This window comes from Xenopus laevis, chromosome 4L (genome assembly GCF_017654675.1).
Source record: "Xenopus laevis strain J_2021 chromosome 4L, Xenopus_laevis_v10.1, whole genome shotgun sequence".
In the NCBI taxonomy this organism is placed as follows: domain Eukaryota; kingdom Metazoa; phylum Chordata; class Amphibia; order Anura; family Pipidae; genus Xenopus; species Xenopus laevis.
The window spans coordinates 112,530,663-112,554,488 of NC_054377.1; the positions used below are offsets into that span (position 1 = coordinate 112,530,663).

General features: G+C 38.7%; 1 protein-coding gene across 1 annotated transcript in view; it reads right to left on the reverse strand.

Annotated features, from left to right (window-relative positions):
* The window catches only part of myh9.L (myosin, heavy chain 9, non-muscle L homeolog), a 57,754-nt gene that overhangs the window by 17,842 nt on the left and 16,086 nt on the right, over positions 1-23,826 (reverse strand). Inside the window, 19 exon segments of the mRNA NM_001088377.1 lie at positions 3,794-4,000; positions 5,648-5,779; positions 5,907-6,015; positions 6,902-7,062; positions 7,517-7,586; positions 9,662-9,783; positions 9,863-10,056; positions 11,966-12,080; positions 12,858-13,031; positions 13,124-13,297; positions 14,731-14,883; positions 14,997-15,115; positions 15,655-15,750; positions 15,837-15,980; positions 17,232-17,330; positions 17,519-17,582; positions 18,931-19,023; positions 21,551-21,644; positions 22,508-22,535. Of these exon segments, the coding sequence (NP_001081846.1) occupies positions 3,794-4,000; positions 5,648-5,779; positions 5,907-6,015; positions 6,902-7,062; positions 7,517-7,586; positions 9,662-9,783; positions 9,863-10,056; positions 11,966-12,080; positions 12,858-13,031; positions 13,124-13,297; positions 14,731-14,883; positions 14,997-15,115; positions 15,655-15,750; positions 15,837-15,980; positions 17,232-17,330; positions 17,519-17,582; positions 18,931-19,023; positions 21,551-21,644; positions 22,508-22,535 (2,348 nt within the window).

Here is a 23,826-nt window from a genome sequence, read left to right on the forward strand (position 1 = left end):
CCATTACAGAGTTGCCCACGATTGGCCTGTGGCCAATGTGCTTGGTTGAAGCCACCACTTCAGGGATGATTTGGACTCGTGGGATAGGGGAAAAAATCTGCATCAGGGATCGCCTCTTCCACCATCAGAGAATGTCTGTTTGTAATGGTCGTAGATGGATTTGGGCGAATTTAACTGCTTCTATGGTCGAGACCATAGACCCTAGGACTTTCATAGCTTGATGAATCGTTGGGCGTGAAATTCTTGACAGGCTGGAAACTTGTTTCCTCAATTTGGTCTGTTTGTCCATTGGTAAAAATACCCTCTGTGAAATGGTGTAGAATTCCAATCACAAAAAGACCATTCGATGGGATGGTTGTGTCTGCGACTTTTTCCAACTTATCCACCAACCGAACTGTTGAATTATCTTGGTTGCGTGACTCAGTGTTGCTTGGGCTTGGTCTATTGTGTTGGCCTTGAGGAGAAGGTCGCCCAAATATAGAGTCACCAATATTCCCTGAAGTCTCACTGTTGCCTCTGCGACTGCCATTTACTTTGTAAAAACTCTTGGGGCTGACGACAGGCCGAAGGGTAGTGCCACAAACTGGTAGTGTTGATTGCGGAATGCAAATCTTAAGTAGCGGTGATGTGCCGGCCAGATCAGGACATGTAGGTATGTGTCCTTGATGTCCAGGGACATAAGTAGTTGATTTGGCTCCATACCCTGGATGACTGGCCACAACGTCTCCATCTTGAATTTCACTGTTCTGATGAATTTGTGCAGTTCTTTGAGGTCTAAGATTGGTTGGAAAGTTCTGTTTCTTTGGAACCACAAACAAATTGGAGTAGAAACCGTAAAATTTCTGCTGAGGGGGAACAATCACCCCGTTCTTTGAAGAGTCGCAACATAGTTGTAGAAGGCTTGTTCTTTGTTGGACTCTGTGGGCACTATGGACATGAAGAACTTTCTGGCTAAGACTTCTCTTATCCAGGACTCTGAGGCATGTTGTATCCACATTTCCTGGAACCGTAGGAGTCTGCCTCCTATTGCCCCCTGTGGCCCTGCAGGACTCACCCCGTCATGCCAAATGGACTTGTCTTGGGGTCTTGGGTTTTGTTTGGTCTCCAACTGGGTCTGGTCTTGTAGGAAAATCTATTCCTAAAATTGGTTCTGCGTGGGAAAGAGGAGCGTTTTGTTGGTCTGCTGTTTTGGCCACGAAAAAAAAAAAACTTTCCCCTGCGAAAGGTATTAGCTGATCGGGAGTTCAACTGCGGAAGGAAGGTGCTCTTGCCCCCTGTGGCTTGAGAAATAATTTTTTCCAGCTCTTCTCCAAATAGACGTAGACCCTTGAATGGAAGTGCGATCAGTTATTTTTTTCGAACCGAGATCAGCTGACCAATTCTTCAGCCATAGGGACCGACGAGCGGCTACTATCAGAGCTGAGGAACGTGCTGCCAGTTGTGCCTCACTAAGATATGCACTGGCTTCAGCCATGTTGCGGGCTGTATCCAGCAGGCTTGCTCTGGAAGCTCCATCTTGCCTTCCAGAAATTAGAGAAGTAGCCCATGTCTTCATGGCTCTACTGACCCAAGCCTTTTTAAGAGACAGTATTTGCTGACCCTGAGGCTGCAAATACTGCTTTCAGGAATCCCTCCCTCCTTTTATCGGTAGGATCTTTGAACGCTGCACCATCGGTAACCGGTAAGGTGGTATTCCTGGACAGTCTGGACACTGGTGCATCCACCAACGGAGGTATAGCCCACTTGTCCACAAGATCTTTCGGAAATGGATACAGTTTAGCAAACTTTCGGTTAAGCTGAAATCTGGTGTATCCAATTCATCTTGGATGACCGCCACTATTTGATCATGTGAGGGAAACTCTGTTGTTGTCTTGCTTTGTCTCTTAAAAGGGCCTTTAGTTGGTGCCTATTGATCTGTAGGCGGATCTAACTTCAGAATGCTGATGACCACTTTAATGATACCTTCCACATCATGGTGAATATCTTTCTCAGCTTCTCTGTCCTCCTCATCTTCTGAATGAAATGTAGAGGAGAAAACTTCCCCCTCTTGTTCGAATTGGAGTCAAATGCTTGAAGAGCAGGAGTAGGTGGGGAGGGGGTTAGGTTGCGTTTGGAACTGTTCTTTTACACTTTTCCCCTGCCACAGCTTGTATTTTAGAAAGCAATCCAGCAGCACACTGATTTTTATGCAATAAGTGATATTATTTATTCAGCCCATATACATACAAGAAAAGGGCAACGTTTCGGACCCCACTGGGTCCTTTGTCAAGCCTGACAAAGGACCCAGTGGGGTCCGAAACGTTGCCCTTTTCTTGTATGTATATGGGCTGAATAAATAATATCACTTATTGCATAAAAATCAGTGTGCTGCTGGATTGCTTTCTACATTGTATGCTGGACCCTGTGGGCAGGAAAGGGTCAACCAGAGCAAGCACCTGACACCCTGCATAGGGTTATTGTGAAGGGTCGAGCACTCCGAATTTTGCAAATACAGCTTGTATTTTAGACATAGATTTTCCAATGGAATCCACTATGGTGTTATCGATTGAGTCAGCTAAGGAGGGGATATTCTGAAGTGACGCCAGTGACTGAGACAGCTAAATAGCCCAGGCAGGTGTTCTGTCTGGTAGCGATCTGGCTGCCGAACTCTGGGCATTTCCATCTTCGGGGATTGACACAGCCTGGCCCCCTTGGTTGAGAAAGGGTTCTGTGAGCTTGGATTCAGACTCGTCCTCCGGTAGACAAGACCGGCACAGTGGCTCACTGGATATTTTGATTGACACCTAGTGCAAGCAAAGTGCGTTACCTGGTGCTGATGCAACGCATCCTTCACCTCCCCGGGTAAATAATCCCCCTGTCCTACCTTCTGCTATTATAGGAGAGGTGCTAGGGAAGAAGGCGGAGGCTGTAAGCACTGTGCTGCTGTGGGTTAGAAGCAGTGCTGCTGCGCTGTCACTGTCTTGTGGTAGGAGCGTGTCGCTAGAGGATATTGAGCTGACACCCGGGGCCAGACTTAGGACAGGGTCACCCTGAACCCATATAGTTAACCCCCCAACGCGGGAATTCAAGGCAAGTCCTGGGGCTGACAACTCTACCATGGAAGAGTGGCCTCCCAGATCTCAACCTGTCCCCTGAGGGGGATTACTGACTCCTAACTTAATATTACGTCAGACAGTGTAGGTCCATCCTCCTGTGGACAGGACACTTGAAAAACTGAAGTAAAAGAGGAAGTGCTAGGGGTAAAGCTGGAGTCCTGACACGCCCTCTTTTAATCTGTCAATCAAGTGTCCTGCCACCTGAAGGATGGAGCATTACCCCATCTGTCTCCTGTGTCCCCTGGAGACGTCAGAGAAAAAGAGAATTAACCTTACTGACTGATCTTATATTAAAATGGGTGGGATCACCCTGGTTTTAAATTTCAGAATAAAGAAAATAATGGCATAAACACCTATGATTAAGTACAGGACGGTACGAAACATGTAAGGTGATCACACAGGGTCAGTATGCATGTATTTTTATCATGTTGCTGATTGAATATACTTTTGAATTTTATATTCTATGAGGATTGGGACATTTTGTTTAATGGTGATTTAATGGTGCATTGAGAACTGGGGAAAGTCCCTGACACTCAGCTGCCTTTTTTGGACTGGCAATATATACCACCTCCTGTGGTTTTATTGGGTATTGGGACATTTTGTTTAATGGTAAAATAAGGTAAAATACAAGTTCTGCAAAAAATGCCATCTAGAGTTAAAGATCAATTTTAATACTAAAAAAAATATAGATAACATACCACAATGTTTTGCTGCATTTTCTTTTTTTCAGTTTGCAAGATCTGGCACCTTTCCTCTTCTTCTTCAACCCGGGACTCAAGATCATGCAGGATCTCCTCTAATTCTTGTTTCTTGTTTGCTAGGCGGGCTCGCATTTCCTCTGCCTCTGCACAGAGTTCTATTTCAGCCTGCAACTGCTCCTGCAGCTGCATTTTCTCTTGTTGAAGCTGAAAGCATACAAAAAAACAACAAAATATAGGATTTGAAAAACTAGTGGTATAACTATTAAAATAACCACAACCTATTGAGTATAACCGTAGAAATGCTTGCCACTTTCCCCACAATGGTGCTCCATAAATGTATTTACATACTGTAGATTATCTTGTTTCAGCCTCCCATCTACTAAGCAGTCTGCCAACTTTAGTAGTGCAATATATTACATACTAAACTCAGATTCTCACTTGACTACAGAATTTCAACTACAGCAGTGCACACTGGAGACTTTAAAGGGCATGTAAAGGCAAACAAAATGAAAAAGAAACCCCATCTCCAAAATACTTGGTTAAAAAATGTGTACCGTTTTATAAGAAACCCGACTGTATGCAGTGAAATTCTCCCTTCGTTTACTGCTGTGGATAGGAATTGTCAGGCGGTCCCTAACTGCTCTGCAGGGAAACAATCATACTTTCAAAACAGCAGGGGGAGCCCCCACCTTACTTTTCAGCCATGCAGAACTCAAGCAGCTTTGCAGGTTTCCCTGTAGAGTAGAGTAGTGATGTGCGGGTCTGGTTTTACCCACCCCGCCAGATATCCGCCCTCCACCCACCCCTGCCCGAGCAGATTTCTGGGTTCCTTTTATAGACCCGCCCCATGGATGACATTAAAAAGGGGCGGAGCAAGCACATGCGCATCTATAAAAGCTGAACCCGGAAGCCGGTATTGTAAGGTTGCAGGCGAGGAGAGCAGGCAGAAGAGCTCAACCAGGACCCGCCCACGACTCAGAAAGGGGGTTGTGAGGTCGGTCTGAACCCACCTGACCCGCGGTATTGGGCCAGCCCGCACATCACTATAGTTGCCAACTGTGTAGAGATTTATATTAGATTTTATTTTTGCTTTTACATCCCCTTTAATGTTTCCAACTCCAGCTGCAGGGACAAAGATCATAGAGCCAGATTTAAACAGATACATTGGATTCTCATTGAAGGATTATTTTGCTGCAGCCACTGGTTTTGCAGAGTTGGAGAAAGTTTGTATTAAATAATACAAATACTATAAAATCCACATTAGATTACATGACAACACAGGACCCAGTGCAATCTGCCTATTGTGATTATTAATCAGTCTTGCTGTATCGGCTTGTGGCAGATATTGACTTGTGCGGTTTTGATGATTTATGACGATCACCAAGCAGCCCAGACCACACTGAGCATGTGCACAGTCTTGGTCTTGCAAAGATATTTAAAAAAAGTTACAAGATGGTGACCCCCTGTGGCAAACTTTGAAAGCATAAATCATTTGTTTGATTAGGCTTGTGGTGCAGTAAGTTCAGGGTTATGTTTAGTATACAAAATACAGCATTTCTAGCCTTATTCTATTTTAGACTTTACTTCTCCCTTTAAGGACTGCAACAGATGATTAAAAAAAAACAAAAAAACGCACACTATTTTTGAAATCTGTTAAATAATGTCTGAGGTCTGAAGCAATTCATGCTTATGCAAAAATATCTTCACCTTACTATGCAAGCCATCTGGGAATAAACGCTTAATGCATTATTTGTGCCGTTTTCAAGCCACAGATATATTGACTCTTAAGACCTTAAACCTTTAAGAGCACTGATAAAAGAACCAGAGGATAAGAAATCCAAACTTGCTCACCATCATTTGCACATTCTCCATTTCAGACACTTTCTGTTCAGAGGAAACCTGAAGATCTTTGATTTTCTGTAGTTCAACTTCTTTAGCATGTAACTCTTCATCAAATCTGTTAGCTTGTAAAAGTGGCTTAACCTAAACAGAAAACAATATTTTACACTTCAAATTTTGCAACTGAAAAGAACTTAAACAAAAGGAATTTTGCAGTTCAACAAAACCCAAAACTTTTAGTCCAAATTGATTTTGTAAGTTAATGTCTTACCTTGGTAAAAAGCCTCCACCACTGCCAGTTCCTTAGTTTCAGATATGCTGCACAGTTTCGCTGTATGACTTTCATGGCTGTCAGCTGCTGTTGTCTCCTAGCAAAAGCCCTTTAAACAATGCAGACCAAGATGGTGAATACAGAGTGCAAATTGTTTCCATTTCTTATATACATTTATCTAGAATTATAATCAATAACTTTACAGTACTTTTTTATTACATACAATAAAGTACAGTACGGTAAAGGGATACTGTCGCGGGAAAACATGTTTTTTTTTCCAAAATACACCAGTTAATATTGCTGCTCCAGCAGAATTCTGCACCGAAATCCTTTTTTTAAAGGAGAATTTTTTTATATTTAATGTTGAAATCTGATATGGGGCTAGACATACTGTTAGTTTCCCAGGAGCCCTCAGGCCATGTGACTGTATTCTGTCTGTCAGTCTTTACTGCTACACTGCAAGTTGGAGCGATCACTCCCTCCCCAGTAGCCTAAAACCAACAATGGGCAGCTAACCTGATAGCAGCTATCTGACCCCTCTACTGAAGGATTTGTTTGCTACATTTTTTTGATTTGCTATAAAAAAAACCTCTTGCTTTTTTTCCTGTTTGGGTGCTATTCTCATGTCTACCACTAGGTGGGTGACCCATGCCATGGTACAATACAATGGGAAGGGGCAAAACAATCGCGGTCTCAAAGCAGTTCCATCCTGCTAGCTCCTTCTCAAAGCTCAGAATCAGGCGAAATGTACTAAGATGGCTGCCTCCTCACCAATATTAAAGCTAAAAAATAATACATTTGTTGGTTCACGAATAACATTTTAAATAGTATAGTGAATTATTTGCAATGTAAACAGTGTAATTTAGAAATAAAAAGTAAGCCATAAAAATCATGACCGAATCCCTTTCAGTGCTGGAAAGTTACGTAATCAAGTCACAAGCTGAATACAATATATCCTAAGGGTACGAAGGTATACACATTTCAGGAATACTTACTTTCTGGCAAGGTAGCCTCTACAGCAGGCCTGGAAGCTAATGATCACATCTGTAATTTTCAGGTCCCTTTCTTCCTCCAAGTGAGCGAGAACACCTGATCTGAAGAACACCTTGCTCTGACCAATCCGGTACAAGTTGGAGTCTAGTTCCAAGGCTCTGATCTAGAATATTCGCCATAAATTACTTACATTCGCTCTCACTCTGTCAATTAACAGCATTTGAGACATATAGGGTATAGCTTTCCAAACTGTGGGGCTCAGACTGGGGTGTGTGCAACTCTTAGACTTAAGTGAACCCCCTTAATGACTAACAAGTCTCCCATTTGTGTGTCCGCACACTGAAGTAGAATATGGATATTTCTCTGCACATCAGGGAAACAAGCTACAAACTACAAGTACTATGACTGAAAATACAAGGAAAAAAAGATAATTGGAATTCCAGTTATTGATGGACTGAGCATGAAGAGTGCTTGTTAGTAGCCGGCAGAGCATTTCCCTGGTATACAGAGGTTACATTCTGAAGCGGCACACAGACAGTTTTACAAACTTGTATAAAATAAATCTCAAGAAGAAAAATATGCTGTGGTTTTGCCTTTAATTTTAATGTTGCACTTACCATTAGAACACAAGCCTGTTTTCCATCCATGAAGCCTTTTGGAATAGCGTTTGGTGTAAGGATTTCATACCTTGAAAGGAGATAGACTAGTCACTATGTTTATTTAAATTTATACAGTTATTAGATGAGGCTTGTAACGGTGGTTTAAATAAAAAACAGTAAAAGCAAATGTGGAAACTTTCTTCATGTCACTGCTTTTCTATAAATGTCCATTAACAGACATTTACCTGCATACTTGAAACCTATTCAGTGAAAGCTGCAATATTTTTTCCTCTTATAATATACAATATCTAATTAAAGGGGTTTTTCAGTTCAGTTAGTTTCGTATAGGTCACCAGAAGACTTTTCCAATTACTTTCTATTTTCTGTGTGACTGTTTTTCTAATATTGAAGTGTAAGTCGCAGACTCTAACTTGTTCTAAATTGATACATTTAGTCGATACATTTCTCAACTTTGTCCCTGCTGAGCAGAAGCCCCAGAGTTTCATTAAAGGCAGAATTGATACAATAGTTGCTAATACTCCAGAGATGCCGCTGAGAAACGGATCAAGTAAATGTTGCAAAATTGTAACCGCGCAGAATCTGCACCTGAATTACTGAGCTGACTCAAACACCAGAGACAGGAACCTTAAACTTTATTTCTAGAGAACAATTTGAAAACAACTCAACTGAAAAAGTGTTTGAAAGGTGAACAACCCCTTTAATGAAATGTGACTCCAGCTTAGAAGTAAAAAAGGAATTTAAAACAACAAGACTTCCTTTAATCTTTCAGCTACAAAAGTCAATCAGTGAATAGAAAGGGACCGATGCTGCTTTCAATGGAAAATACTTTTAAAATTGTATAATTATAGAGCAACAGAACAATTGATTTGGGCCAGCGTGTGGGTGGCCTAATTGTTGCCCAGATCCACTTGTGGATATTCTATTTTATGGCCAGGTTTACTTGCATTAGTACTGGATATTACTGGATTCATGCATGATAAAAGGTGGTAGCAAATGTACCACTTTTTTCTGTATTGCTAATGAAAATATTCAGAGACTAAGGCATTCCAAATTTATGGACATTTCAGCTTTGTACCGTTTATCACCGTTTACTAGTCGTCTAGTCCTAAAAATCTTTCTATCCTGCCACAGAGCTCCAACAGTGGCAGAATGTGATTTCCCTCAACAGGGGAAATAGCTGTAAGACCAAGGAAATGACATTACCAAAGGAATGAATAGTCAAAAAAAGCTAGCAATAGAAAGAGTCAGGCATAGCATTATCAGGAACCACCTTATGTTTACATATAGCCTGCACAAGGAAATGTGGCACCATAAGTATACCATTGAACTAAGCAGACATTGCAAGCAATTCTGCCATTAAAGATACACACACAGTTTAAATAGGGTACAGCACAACAATCTAAACTTGTGAATAGATACCAATTCTGCCCAGTTTGCTACCCATGGACTGGCTCCAACTGACGTGAGGGCTAAATGATTCGATCAGCCCAATGATCCTGTTATTAAGTGAATAGTATCAAGTTGAAAGGTTACTTTCCTAAATAAAGGTATTGTATCTATTACCCTGAATGCATGGGACCTGGGCTTTACCAGAGAAGGGGTTTCAAGGGCCCTTAATTAGGAGAACCACATCTCTTAAACCATATTTTAATGTTTCAAAATATGTTAAACAAGACAATGCTGTGTCGCCCAAATATTCATAGTCCTAAAAATATCTATAAAAGGATTTATTTTTTTTTTACTACAAATCTCACCATAATTGACCCATAAGAGGAGTTTCTTGGAGTAAAAAATATCAAACTGGCATCATCCCAAAGCCTCTCCCTATCTCCCTAACTGGTCTTAAGGTTGATTGCTCATGGGGTGCTTTGTCACCTGCGGATACCACCTTACAAAATGCATAAAAATGCCTTTCGTTGAGGTAAATGGAAATAACCATGAGTAAGAACCAGTTTAAATGCACAAAATCAGACATTTTATCATTATGAAAATTTCAAACCCTGTGTGCCATCACCATAAGGCTGCCCCAAGTCATTGCTCTGGGCTCCTCCTGGGGAGGGGGTGGGAAGACAGACTAATAGTTTCGCAATCACTGCTTTAAAGTGATTCTGACAAACATTTTTCTACCTGTTTTATACACACCTTTGCCTGAACTCTTGAAAGACAACTCTGTTTGGAAAACCTTGTCTGCAGATTCGGATTCCTTCTAATACACCATTGCAGCGTAGCTGATCCAACACTAAGTGGGCATCAAGTTTTCCAGACTGCAAAGATTATTAAGCAATTAATATAAAATATAACTGATAATAACTAGAAAGGATCATCAGAGGTTTTAATATTTACCTTTTTCTCATGATTAGGAATGATGCAGCGAACAAAGTTTGGATTGGTATTTCTAAGAGTGGCCATCAGTTTGGAAAGTTGCTCCTTGTACAACTGTCCTACAGTACGGAACATTCCTTTTCTGGTTTTGAAGGCTCCAGGAAGAGCTGTATCTGACATGCCAGCGACTTGATCCAAGCCAACAATACGATCCACTAAACAAGAGATATTCAAACCATTAGAGTATTACAGACAGGAGACAAATGCAAATAGGACAAAAGTATAATTTTGACTGGCACTTTGGTATCCCAAAACTGGTTGATGCTGTAGAAAGAAATTTAAGTAAAAAACATTACAGGGGAAAAAAACTAAGTTAACACTTTCTTGAGGACTTGTCATTTATTGTATTTGGCATGCATAAGGTGAAATTCCGGACAATAAGTGACTTAAAAAATGATTAGTTGCACAGAACTACAATAATAATAAAAACCAATAAGGGATAGTATACACAAAGTAAACAAAAAATAGTAATCAAAAAATAGTCATGAACATGCAAAAGCTCAGTTTGGTGATCCTGACTATGAGTTAACCTTGACACTGAAACTCCAGTGTACTCATCCTAGTACCTGCTTCCCTCAGTAGAAAGAACAGAAGACCATGACCAGAATACTTTTATCCTGCTTCACTGCATACAGAATCTAGTGTGCTTGGGGGCACAAAAAAAACGCATGCGCATTAGAAAGAAATAGCCGGCTTTTTGGTTAAAGTTTGGCTTTTCACTCTAATGCATATGCGCAGCCGCAAGGAGCGATCTGTGGTGCTTGCTGAAATAACCCTCGGCCAGTGTTTTCTGCCGATAGGAGCACTGGCCAGGGGTTTCAGGTAAGTAAATGCATTCACTTGGGGGTGCCTAACATTTGGCACCCCCAAGTGGTCAGCTTTCCTTCTCATTAAATTAAAGTGTGTGTGTGTTTAATACAAAAGAGCCATGAATATCCTGTAAACTATATCCTAATGGTGCTTAGTGATGTTATGGTTATAATCGGAGTTTAGTGATGTCATTTCTGTCACATGACTCACTGAAATATTTGTATTTTAATTAAAAAAAGTACCCCTGTTGGAAAACATATTAGAAGTCACGGTGGAGTTCCATGACCTGTATAAAAACTCTGCCTTCGGCTTTTATTTGATCATGGAACTCCTTAGAAACTTAGAATATTCTCATATTTTACTTTATTCTATATTAATATATCTTGGCATAGTACCGCACTTAATGGGAGTACTTGTGAAAAATCTAAAAATGTATTTAAAAAAATTCAGTGTTTAACACACGCCCAACACCAATGGGGTCAGGGCCTTATCAGATGAAGGAATTTGCACACAACCAACTTGCACTGACAAAATAAATGCTTGAAAACAAAAATCTACCAAATGTTTGTAGGCCATCCAACATTTTAAAACCCCCTCATCCAGCTATATGAACATATTTTAATGCAGATGCTCAGCAAAGGGCAAGTTGAGCATTTATTGGGGGAAGAAAAGAAAAATCTCAAGTCTGGTGCACCTACCTCAACCTTCGGCCCTAGGCACTGGCCCACTAATGGTTAACACTACTACAAATAATCTAAACACCATATTACACACAGCTATAAAAAATAAATAAATGTAATATATTTGGTTCAACAGTCAATAAAAGATACAAGTATATTTCTGGTAAACTATGCAAAAAACTGGACTGAAAAGTATTGGAAGGTGAACAACCCCTTTCATAGTCCATAACTTGTTCAGTAGTATTTTTTGCCTAAACCAGTGAGATCTTAAGATATCTATATCCGAGTTATGATGCAGCACATTCAAGCTGTTTTAAAGCAGTGTCTAAAAACCAAATTCAGACATGTGAGTGGCCACACCATGCACTACGGTACCTGCTTTTGTCAATGATCTCTAGATGAGCAGCTGACCTTTCCGCAGATCTAACAGGAGAGGAAGGGTATAAGAATAATAAAATGGAGGGTTTTAAGAAGGATTTAAACAAATCAAGAGGAGTCCGCAGGCCCCCTTAGTGCATTCTTCCCTGGTGACCTTTGAGGCACAATGGATGGTTCAATTGTGTAACTTTCTTACCATCTTTCCAAAGCTCAGACACAAATTTATCCGAGGACTGGTTCAGAAGAGTGGCAACATTATCGTTGAGAGGATCCATATTTTTTAACAGCCATTCATCAGCCTTGTAATCCACCTGATTAGTAAAATCCAGACAAAACAAGTTGAGAACAATGCATACTTTTGACATAATTTGTAATTAGTCTTTTTTATATATTTTATAGTGCTTGGAAAGCCAAACCCTAAGCTGCTGTCTGGAAGCTATCCAAGCAACCAACTTGCAGTTTAAAAGTTCAATAAAAGGGCCTCAAATGTAAGCCGTTAAATATAAAAAAAATGTATAACTGCTCCCCTCACCCATGATCTTTTTTTTTTTTGTTTTTTTTTTTTTGTTTGCTAGGATCAAAACTGTTTGACAACCTATATACCATTTTCCACTGCAGACAGGAAATAAAGACCATTGGAAAACTTGCTAAAACTTCCAATATGGTCAGTCTACAAGTGGTTCTGCTCAGATGCAAGATCTAAAAGATCTATATTCCACTCATGCATGAAAATTGCATGGACTGCAACAAAATGAATGTGACCCTCCCCAAACAGACCATCCAGTAAGCAAAGACCAACAAAAATATGTTGGGAACAAAGGTGAATTGCACCTTTTATAATGTCACATCCTGTTGTTGCAGTTTCTTAGTTTTGTTTGAAGGGGCAGTTCACCGTTATAAGGTAAAAGTAGTATAACTGCAAATAATGACATTTTTCAATCGCTTCCTATCTTTAATTTTAGAAAATATATAAAAAAAAAAAAAAATGTTAAAAAAGGTAGAAAGCAATTCAAAAAAGGTATTATTTGCGATTATGCTACTTAAAATTGGCATGTAGGCTATTTTAAGGCAAAACAGGATTACGGTACCCTGCCAGCATAATGGATAATGCTGAAGTCCGCTTTGTCCTTCAGCTGCTTTGGTTTCTGGAATTTAGAATGAGATCCTTGTTCTTGCACCACTTTCTCCACAAAGCTTTTATCTGTAGCCTTCGGAAACCAGCATTCCTCATCCAAGAGCGCCAAAATACCTGGTGGACCAGCCTAAGTGTCAAGAAAACCAAATAGTCAAACCGCAAATCCCCAATGGACATGTATCAAAACCTTAAAATAATTGTGTGGCTCTGAAAACTCACTGGTCTTTCTATCAAGTCAATGCAAGGCTGAAGATCAAGGCCAAAGTCAATAAAGTTCCATTCAATGCCCTCACGTTGATATTCTTCCTGCTCCAAGATGAACATTGTGTGGTTGAAGAGTTGCTGAAGTTTCTCATTGGTGTAATTGATGCAGAGTTGCTCAAATGAATTTAGCTGTAAAAACAGAACAGTTGGTATCTTCAAAAATGGAAAGCAGTGCCAGCACACTGAGCTGAAGTGCCAAGATGCACAAGAGTTTGCTGGAAATGCCTTCAAGAAAACGTAGTGATTTTTAGCAGCAATTTTATTCTAGTTTTTTTAAGCAGCTATTTTAATTAAACTTCATGCATTATGGCACTTTAAAAAAAAAAAAAAAATCAGTGATAAAATCATTTGAAAATAACATTTGAAAAAGTATTACACTGATCTTTTTACAACTGTTACGACAACAGAACGTTACATGTTTACCAATCTATTCCTGTACATGTGTAAAAAGGAACACGTATGCATAGATAAAGGTTGTAAACTGCAAAACCTATTTAACAAGAACAAAATGTAACCAATATATTACATCACCTGCCTAAACTAAATAAATGTAGTTCTCTAGTTGAAGATGAAGTGCTCTTTAAGGCTCATGGAACACCAGTGTCTGCTCTGCCAGCAGAAAGCCTGTCACTATTTGAGTGGACTGAAATTTAAGCGAAAGCCAAAATCCATTTAAAGGATAGTAACACCAAAAAATTTAAGTGTTTAAAAGTAATGAAAATATCATGTACTGTTGCCCTGCACTGGTAAAACTGGTCTTTTTGCTTCAGAAACACTACTATAGTTCATATAAACAAGCTGCTGTGTAGCAATGGCGGAAATTGAAAAACTGCTATATGGCACAGGTTAGCTAATGGATAACAGATAACACCATTAGACAGACAGAGCTTATCTGCTATCTGCTGTGTAACCTGAGCCTTTTCTCCTTTGAATGGCTGCCCCCATTGCTACACAGCAGCTTATTTATATAAACAATAGTAGTGTTTCTGAAGCAAACAGCAGTTTTACCAGTGCAGGGCAACACTGCATTATATTTTCATTACTTTAAAACACTTATTTTTTTGACATTACTGTTCCTTTAAGTGTATGGCAGACAACCCAAGTGACAACAGGCAGAAAACTTTCCTCTTGCACAGATATGCAGCAGAGCAAGTGACTAGTGTTCCATGGGCCCAAGAAGCCTATGGAGGCAATTTCTACAAGGTACTTTAATTTATCTAGAAGGGGATGGAAAAAATGCGAAGACTGCTGCTTTTAGTGATGTCTGGAACGTTTGCAAATATACAATTTTTTTTAACATTTTAGCAAAAAGATACTGGCAGAAATATATTAGCTATTACTGTATGGGTTTAGACAAAAATATAAATGGGCAAAACAAATAAATAGTGGAGAAAAATGTGAGTGTTCCTTTAATCTCTGCCTGTTGCATGAGAAACAACCTCCATTATAATAAAAATAGTTGCCTGGCAATTTTAGTCAATGTACTGATGGAGAGAATGTCTTCTAGGCCTTCACCAAGACACAGAAAAACAACAGTATTAAAACAAATACTGGACAGTTACCTCAAAGATCTCGAAGCCAGCAATATCAAGAATGCCAATGAATGACGCGCCCTGTCTCTTGGTTTTGTCCAGGGCTTTGTTAACTCTCATTACAAGCCAACGGAACATACGTTCATAGCTGGCTTTTGCCAAGGCTTCAATTGCAAAGTCAGCCTGAAAAACGAAAAAAAAAAAGTAGGTCAGAAAAATCCTGTTACTTGAGAGAATGTGCTTGTTTTGTCAGACTGACTACAGTAAGAGAAACCGTTTCATCTTCATTGTATTACCTGTTCTTTGGTCTGTGCCTTCTGAACAAAGTCTCTTCCAACTTTAATTCTGGGCAAAAGGATGCCTCTGGTGAAGTCATTGACATTTATTCCCAAAAGGTGGCAAACTTTCTGGGCAGCTGCACCACAAAAAGGATGGTTAGCTCTAGGCATGGTCAGTAGCAACTAAAAGGCTCAACATAAAGATATACAACAAATAAAAGGGGTCACAGCAAAACCAGCAAATGCACCAGTTAATAGAGCTCCTCAAGCAGAATCCTGCAATAAATTAAAATTTACCAAAAGAGCAAATAGATTTTAGATTTAAATTTTGAGATTTGACACGGGGGAAGCCCGTTTCTTATTCCCAAGTACCTTCAACCTTATGATTAATGCACAGAGAAGCTTCAGTCGCTTTACTGCTGAAGTGCAAGTTGGAGTGATGTCAAAACCACCCTTATACTTATGCACCATTTTTTGTGACAAAGCAGCTCTTTATACAACACTGCACACCAACAACCTTACTATCATTCCAGCCAATTATAAAAATAAGCCAACAAAAGCAAAGACTATTCTCTAACAACATCTGCTTTCAAGCTGAATCATGACAAGTTCATTTTCTAGCAGTTATTAGAATGCATTTAAATAAGCTTTTAGGAAATAAATACTGAATCTTTACCTGTATTGTCAGGCATTGAAGCCTGGTCTGTGTTACGTTCCTTTTTGAATGCAATATTTCCTAACTGTAAGACTGCAGAAACCACCCGCAACAAACCTACAAAAAAATAAATAAAAAATGCTTTACCCAATACAATTAACCAAAGGAGCAATTATAATCACGTTTGAAATTAAAAGACTTACCAGTCTGCTCCTCATCAGTGAACCCCATAATCTTCATAGCTTCCATGGTCTCCTGGAACAGATCTTTATCTAGCTGGCCTGGGATGGTTACATGACCATTTGACAGGAACCGGTATTTGTTGTACGCCTCCAACAGCAGGTCAGCTTTAAAAGAAAAATTAGTTTAATGCATAATTAATGAGTCTAACCCACAATATAAAATCTAAAACATTAAGCCATTTTTATTTTTTTTATCTATAATAATTATGTGCTATATTCACAGCTATAGCACATTTTAAAAATGCAGGGATCCAGATAACAGCAGACATAGAAATATGCAAGCACTGAAGGCCGTGATAGAGTCCTGCAGCGGGTCGGGTACCCGCGGGTTACCCGCAAAAACCTGCAGTACCATGCGGGTTTTTCGTTGAAGTTCAAGGTGCGGGTATACCCGCGGGTCGGCGGTTCTGCGAGTTTGCGGGTTGCGGGTCTTCTCAATATAAATATTTGCTCCTTTTTTCTGGTCACGCCCACTTCCGGTACACAATGACAGCACTTCCGGTTTTACTCCCTTTTTTTCTGATCATATCTACTTCCGATGATGTCACTTCCGGTTTATAATGACAGCACTTCCTGATTCTTGATGGTCAGCGGGTCGCGGTTCCGGGTTGCAGAGAAGGTACTTGCGGGTCGGGTTGCGGGTCCAAGCGGGTAAGAATGCGGGTTGCGGGTGCGGGTTGCGGATTGCAGGTTGCGGGTACGGGTCGGGTTCGGGTCCCAAAAAATGGACCCGCGCAGGACTCTTCACGGCGTGAGTTCTTTTTTTTTTTCCTCTTTCTTTAACACAGCACTAACAATATACACCACTCAAGTTATAAAAAAATTCTTCATTTTATACACAAAAATAGATAAAAGAAAATCACTGACAACAGTGCTATGCACTTTTCTCCATAAATAAATTAAGAACCCAAAAAATGTAATATACATGCCTGGCAGGGGTTAAAAAAAGCCTGTGCTAATAAGAGACATGGGCATCACCATACCATATGTAAGCAAAGTTATATGCAAATAGAATTGCTACTGAACATTTTAATGCACATAGAGATATTTTAACTTTTTAAAAAGTTAAAAGGTTGAACTTGATTATGTGTCTTTTAATCAACCTCAAAAATTGTACACACACTCCTACGACCAACTGGTGAGGATAAAAACGAAGCTTTATTCCTTTCTGTTAAAAATTACACGTACTAACGCATTTTGTATCGAACGATACGTAATCTTTTATCAACCTAACTCACTATGTTACAATGTTACTATGCTTAAAATAAAAAAGTTTTAATGCAAGAACCTGTTTTTTGCTGAATATCACCAATAACGGGAAGAACGAACATGCCATTGTAGGAATTAAAAACTTACATTTTAAGTGTTCTCCAGCTCCTGACATCAGGTAGTAAAATATGTGGAAAGTCCTTTCATCTTTAGCCTGACGAATGGCTCGAGACTTTTCCAGCAAGTCTTAGGTAGAGTTAAGGTAAACTATCAAATAATTGTGTCTAATAACATCACTGAAGCCATACACTATTCCCATAATGTGATTTAATTTTAAGACACATACAAATATTTCTCAATATAAAACATTATTAGTATCAAATATTGATCCAAACCGGTTTAAGTGCGGACATACAGTGCGTATAAAAGGATACAGGTTTCAATGTTTGCTCCAACGATATAGCCATTCACATCAAAATTTATTCTGATAAATTTGCCCTGATTTAGGAAGAAAACCCAAAATGAAAGCAAATGCCAAATGAAAGTAAATACATTTTTACATCCACCAAAATACTGCACATACTGTATAAATCTAATGCAGTGGTCAGTGTAAAACAAAACCTTTTCATATCCACCTATACATAAGGTAAATTAAGGCATACATACAAAAAAGTATGCAAACCTTTTGAGTAAAGAACAATGTTACTGGACTGCAAAAACAGCATTGTGTGTGAATTCTGCTGAAATAAAATGTTTTAAAGGCAAAGCCTGAGGATGGTGTGCTTCATATCCTGTTATTCAAAAACAGCATTGCACATTTTTACAATTTACTAATGGTACACACTGAAGGAATAAACGAATAATTTAGTAGACCGAAGTTGCATTGAGAGACAACTTTGAGCCACTACAGGAAGCATATGGGGAGAAGGGAACTTGGGACATATGTGACAGCACTTAGGTATTGCTTATATAGAAGTTTTGGGGGGGAAATGTGCTTGTTGAAGATTAAAAGAAAAAAATAAAAAAATTGTCATACCAGTTATACTTCCCAGTAGTTTTAAAAATGCTCTAGAAAGTGTTTTTTTTTATTATAGGGTTTGACTATTTACACCATATCTACCTATTAAGAACATTCTCCTTTATAATTTACCAATGCATTACACAAAGGTAACAGAAAAAGGTTTAGATCGGTGGACCCTCCAGTCTAATTTTCTTCAACAGAAACAAAAATACATCAATGGTAATTTGTTCCTAAGTTAAAGGAGCAAATATTAGGACAAAGGGAAGCAAGGCAATTTTGGCTTCAGAGTGCTGCATTTTTAAGTGCCCATACACTATTAAGGGAAATCACTTGCAAGCATTTGTCAGGCAATAGTTGATGGAAACTTTGCAAGTAATCTACCAACAAGCATTCTAAAAAGGGCACATAAACTTGCATTCATCTTGAGCCCAATGTATATTACTTGTGTTGGACATATAAACATTGCTTTACCAAACAACGTGCAGCTGTAAAACAGGAAGCACTTGATACTATCTCTCATTTATCAATACAACTGAAGGAGGAAGATGAAATATTTAGGTCACTAAAATTAACTGTGCAAATAGGATACTGAATATGTATTTCAGTATCATGTGCAACACACAATCCAGGCAATTCATCCTTGCATATTCAGTTATATTGTGAATGTAAAGAGATACGTGAAGGCAAGATTTGGTTCATGCTTTATACAAAGCACACCAAGTCAGACATACCTTTTGTTGCAGCTACACCATGTTATAGTTTCAGAACCAATACAAAATCAATGAAGTGAGAAGAGAAAGACATCACAAGGACAAATATACTCACAAATCTGGAGGAGTTGTCATTCTTTACAGTTTTTGCATTACCAAAGGCTTCAAGAATAGGGTTGGCTTGCAACAACTGACGCTCCAGTTCACCCTAAAGACAAAAAAAATAAAATATAAGAGATTTTCTGTTTAATATAAAATGTAGAAAATAATGCCAGGTACCTTGCTGTGGCAGTCTAAAAAAATTCCACATTTTACACACAAAATGCTTTAATTATGTTGCTACTTAGCATTTGTGAAAAACGGGACATCTAGTAGGGGCCGAACATTAAGCATTTGTTCCATACACGGCTAAAATGTGCCTTGGAGAAATAGGAAACAGACATTCACAGATCTCAACTGACTTCAAGAGTTTAGACAGATAAAATCAAAGTCTCTATTGGAAGGAATCTGTGGAATGTAAAGACACTGGTTTACATAAAGATCATAGGAGGAAAAATTGACTGGGTCAGACAGAAAGGAGATGCCAGCTGTAACTACTCACATGACCCCTAAAAAAATATAAACTAAAATTACATGGGGGGGGGGGTGGACTCGTTAAAATCGCATCCAAAATAGCTTTAAAAAAATAATTACATGGTTAAACCACTGGTTTAAAGGAGAACTAATCCCTAGAAATGAATATGGCTAAAAATGCCATATTTTATCGAATGACCTTATTGCACCAGCCTAAAGTTTCAGCTTCTCAATAGCAGCAATGATCCAAGACTTCAACGAATGAAAATACACCAAAGGAAACAAACGGAGAGAAATGGAGTGAGGATCCTCATGTGAATAACAGGCGGCCAATCCACTGTGGTCAGTGGTATTACGAGCCGAAAACCTCCAATGCACACTAACAGCCAACCATAGTCAGTGGATCCATAGAACAAAGGTGTATAGAACTTCAAATTTATTCAAGACGTTCAGGTAAAAAACAAGGTATGAACACATGGATGTTGCATGGCTTGACGCGTTTTGTGACTCAAACTGGTCACTTCCTCAAGAAGCCAATGCGCCCTCTGCCGTATACACATATGTTGCCTACTACATCTGTTGTTCAATTAATCAATTGGTAAGTTAAAATATGTTAAGTTAAAAGCTACATAAAAATAGTTACTATTTTCTCGTGTAATGAATACTTGGATCCAAAACTTCAAACCCGTCACCATCTTGCAGAAAAGAAGATGGGGAGCTACTGGGGCATCTTTGGAGACACAGATCTTTACTGCTAAAGGGCTGCGGTTGCCTTGGGCTTGTACAGAAGCCCAAAATATAAATGTACAACATTTCTAGGCTACTTCTTTAGTTAAGCTTTAGTTCTCCTTTAAAGGGGTTGTTCACCTTAGAGAGTGATATTCTGATTTTTAATTGGTTTTCATTATTTGTGTTTTTTGAGTTATTTAGCAGCTTTGCAATTTCAGCAATCTAGTTGCTATGGTCCAAATTACCATAGCAACCATGCACTGGTATGAACAAGAGACTGAAATATGAATAGGAGAGGGCCTGAATAGAAAGGCGAGTGAAAAGGTAGCAATAAGAATACATTTGTAGCTTTACAGAGCATTTGTTTAGATGGGGTCAGTGACCCCCATTTAAAATCTGTAAAGAGTCTGAAGAAGGCAGATAAAAAATTTTTTAAAAAAAAATAAAAATAAAATAAACTATAAAAAATAATAAAGACCACCAACTGAAACGTTTCTTAGCATTGGCCATTCTATAACATACTAAAAGTTAACTTGATGATAAACCACCCCTTTAAGTCAAGACAATATTTAGGGGGAAGTAGTACGTGAGGTGGTGTGACTGCCTTGTGGTGCTGGGATTCAAGCAGGTGAAATCTCTCTCCTCCGTGGAGCAGGGACTTACTGCTATGAATGAGAACTGTAGCAATGCGAACATGCATTATATACAACACACTTTAAGAATGGTCATACAAAAAGGCCACAATACTAAGCCAAAAAAAATATTCATATTTTAAAAGGGAACAATTGCAAAAAAGGAAATTTAATATAAGCTTCCTCATACTAAAGAAAGAAACTTTCTAAATACAATCAATTAAAAATTCTTTATCATTTCTGATATAATCAAGTTTATCTTCACTATCCCTATCTCAGCATCTTTTTCTCTTCATTCTGTCTTAATGCAGCAGTTGGGTGTCAGATGAATGATCCCATATATATTATACTTACTTTTACTAGCAGATGTATTAGAGCTCCCTCAAATAAAGGATTCCCGTACAAACAAAATCATAGCATTTTGCACAAATTCTGCATGTAGAGAGACAGGATTTCTGGTGATTTTAATAGAGTGAGCTCTAATACATCTTATAGGCAAAAGGAGCCCCCGTATAATTCATTCATCCGACACCCAACTCCTGAATGAAGACAGAATAAGGAGAAACAGATGCTGAAAGAGGTATAGTGAAGATAAACAATTTTCATTTTCGCAATAGTTCCCCTTTAACATATCCTGCCAAGTGTGTGTGTGCTCAGGGAAATCCTCTATATACACAAGTTATACACTACTAAAACGTGTCAAAATTCAGGACCGATTCTGCATCTTTGGAAAAAGATATAAAAATCTTAAATGCAAAGTCCCTTTAGAAGCTTCCTAGGATGCAGCTGGACAATACTAACCTGGTCCTTTTTAGACTTGTGTGATGTTGCAACATAAGCCAAGTACTGGATTACTTTTTTTGTGTTTTCTGTTTTACCAGCTCCAGACTCTCCTCTGAAACAAAAATGGATATTTAGACATTTTCAAAGTTTTTCACACGACTACCTAAAAGGTATATCTGCCTATTTCACCAGATCAGTAAAAGAAACACAGATTTCACTAGTTTCAAAACAGGCCGGATTCAGTTTAGTGACCTGAACATATCAAAAATATGTTTAGAAGGTGCACCCACAAATAGAAGATGAAGAGGTGCTAATCCAGAGGAGAGTTTCCAATTATTAAATTTTCCAAAGACAAATCAGCATAAAATTAAATAGAGGATTGCATACTCTATTTCCACAAAAAAGGTAAAAATGTATTACAGGTATGGGATCTGTTATCCAGAATGCTCGGGACCTGGGGTTTTCCGGATAACGGATCATACCGTAATTTGGGTCTTCATGTCTTAAGTCTACTAGAAATTCTTTTAAACATTAAATCAACCCAATAGGCTTACAATAAGGATTAATTATATCTTAGTTAGGATCAAGTACAAGCTACTGTTTTATTATTATAGAGAAAAAGGAAATCATTTTTACAAATTGGGAGACATATGGAAGAGCTTTCTGGATATCGGGTTTCTGGATAAGGGATCCTATACCTGTATAAGCCAAAATTTCTAATAATAAGTGGCAAAATGATTTCAGGCAATTTGGACCAGTTCATGAATAGGTATTGGTCAGCTTGGTCAATTAATAATATGCAAATAATTTAGGGACAAGTTCATGAAGGCTAAAACATAATGATGCGTTCTAGTCAATTTGCACTGCTAACAAAAATTGCATTCATCTGAATCAAAGCCCAAAATTCCTAGACCATGAACATGCAGTCTATAAATGGGACTTGGTACAAGATCTATGTGAAAAGCCAATACTTACGTGCAAAGGATAGACTGATCTTCTCTATCTGAAAATAAAGGTGAAAAAAAGCGATTAAAAACTCTCAAAAGTTCTTTATTTAGTTCTTACAATAAAAATACTTTATATTTAGGCAATATTGTAGTATCCATCAAACTGTAAGTCAGGGTTTAAGTTGAATAGATACATTTTCAGCCCTAACAGCTACGTTAGGTCAGCATTTCTGTTATAATTTCATGCTATGGTATCACAATAACCTTTAGCTCAGTGTGTCACAGGCAGCTAAAGCTGAACATACACAGGCTGAGAGTTCAACTCCTTCTGACAAAAGATTTCTGTATGGGGTCATGGCCGTTTACTTTCTGTTTAGCAGTTTCAAGCAAACGGCCATCAGCCCAAATTATCAAAACAATGAAGGTGGCCGTGTACATGTTTGGCCTCGCCCTGTACATGCGCTTGGCCAAAACTGCATGAATAAGGGTGACTATAATGTTAAAAGTGAAGAAAGCTATACAAGGACTTTAACATGGCTCACTGAAGGCAACACAGCTGTTTTATGAACTTTTGTCAAGAAAGACAGATTCTTTGACGGCATAAAAACACCTGAATCCACTGTGCTACCTGTCACTTACTACATGGAATGTTCCTGAAATGTGCAGGACTAGGTGCATTTCTATTAGTGTCAATAATAGGCATCAGTGCCAGGGGCTCCGGTGTTCTTATGTAAGCAGAGGAAATACCACGTGCTCCTACAGGAAGTCATTTGTTTGATTGTGTAAAATCCAATTACAGTAGCTGCAGAATTCTCATTTCACATCATTTAATCTGGACTCCATAAAAGGAAGAAAATTAAGCTGCAGCAACAAAACATGATGTCAGCCTGACTGACTCATTGCTGTCACTTTCTCCTCCCAGAAGTGTCGATTTCTCAAGAATGACTTCGTTTTTTTCTTATCGCTCAAAAGCAACAAGAATTAAATAGAATTCAGTAATTTAAGTCAACTAAAACACACATTTTAAGTCAAGCCAACAGCTAATTATGGCTCACTCTGAGCCAAGACAAAAAGCTATTGAGTAAGATGTTTTCTATGTAAAAGCAAGAAAAATACATATTAACAAATAGCATAAAGTAAATTGTGTCTCAACGTTGTGGCCTCATGAATGCAATTTAATGTCATTTTTTTTTCATTTTATATATTTTAATACAACACATAATATATGTATTGAATAAACACCATGGGGCAAATTCACTAAGCGCCAAACGCTAGCGTGAATTCGCTAGCGTTGGGCATTTTCGTTACTTTGCAAATTCACTAACGGACGCTGGCGTAACTTCGCTA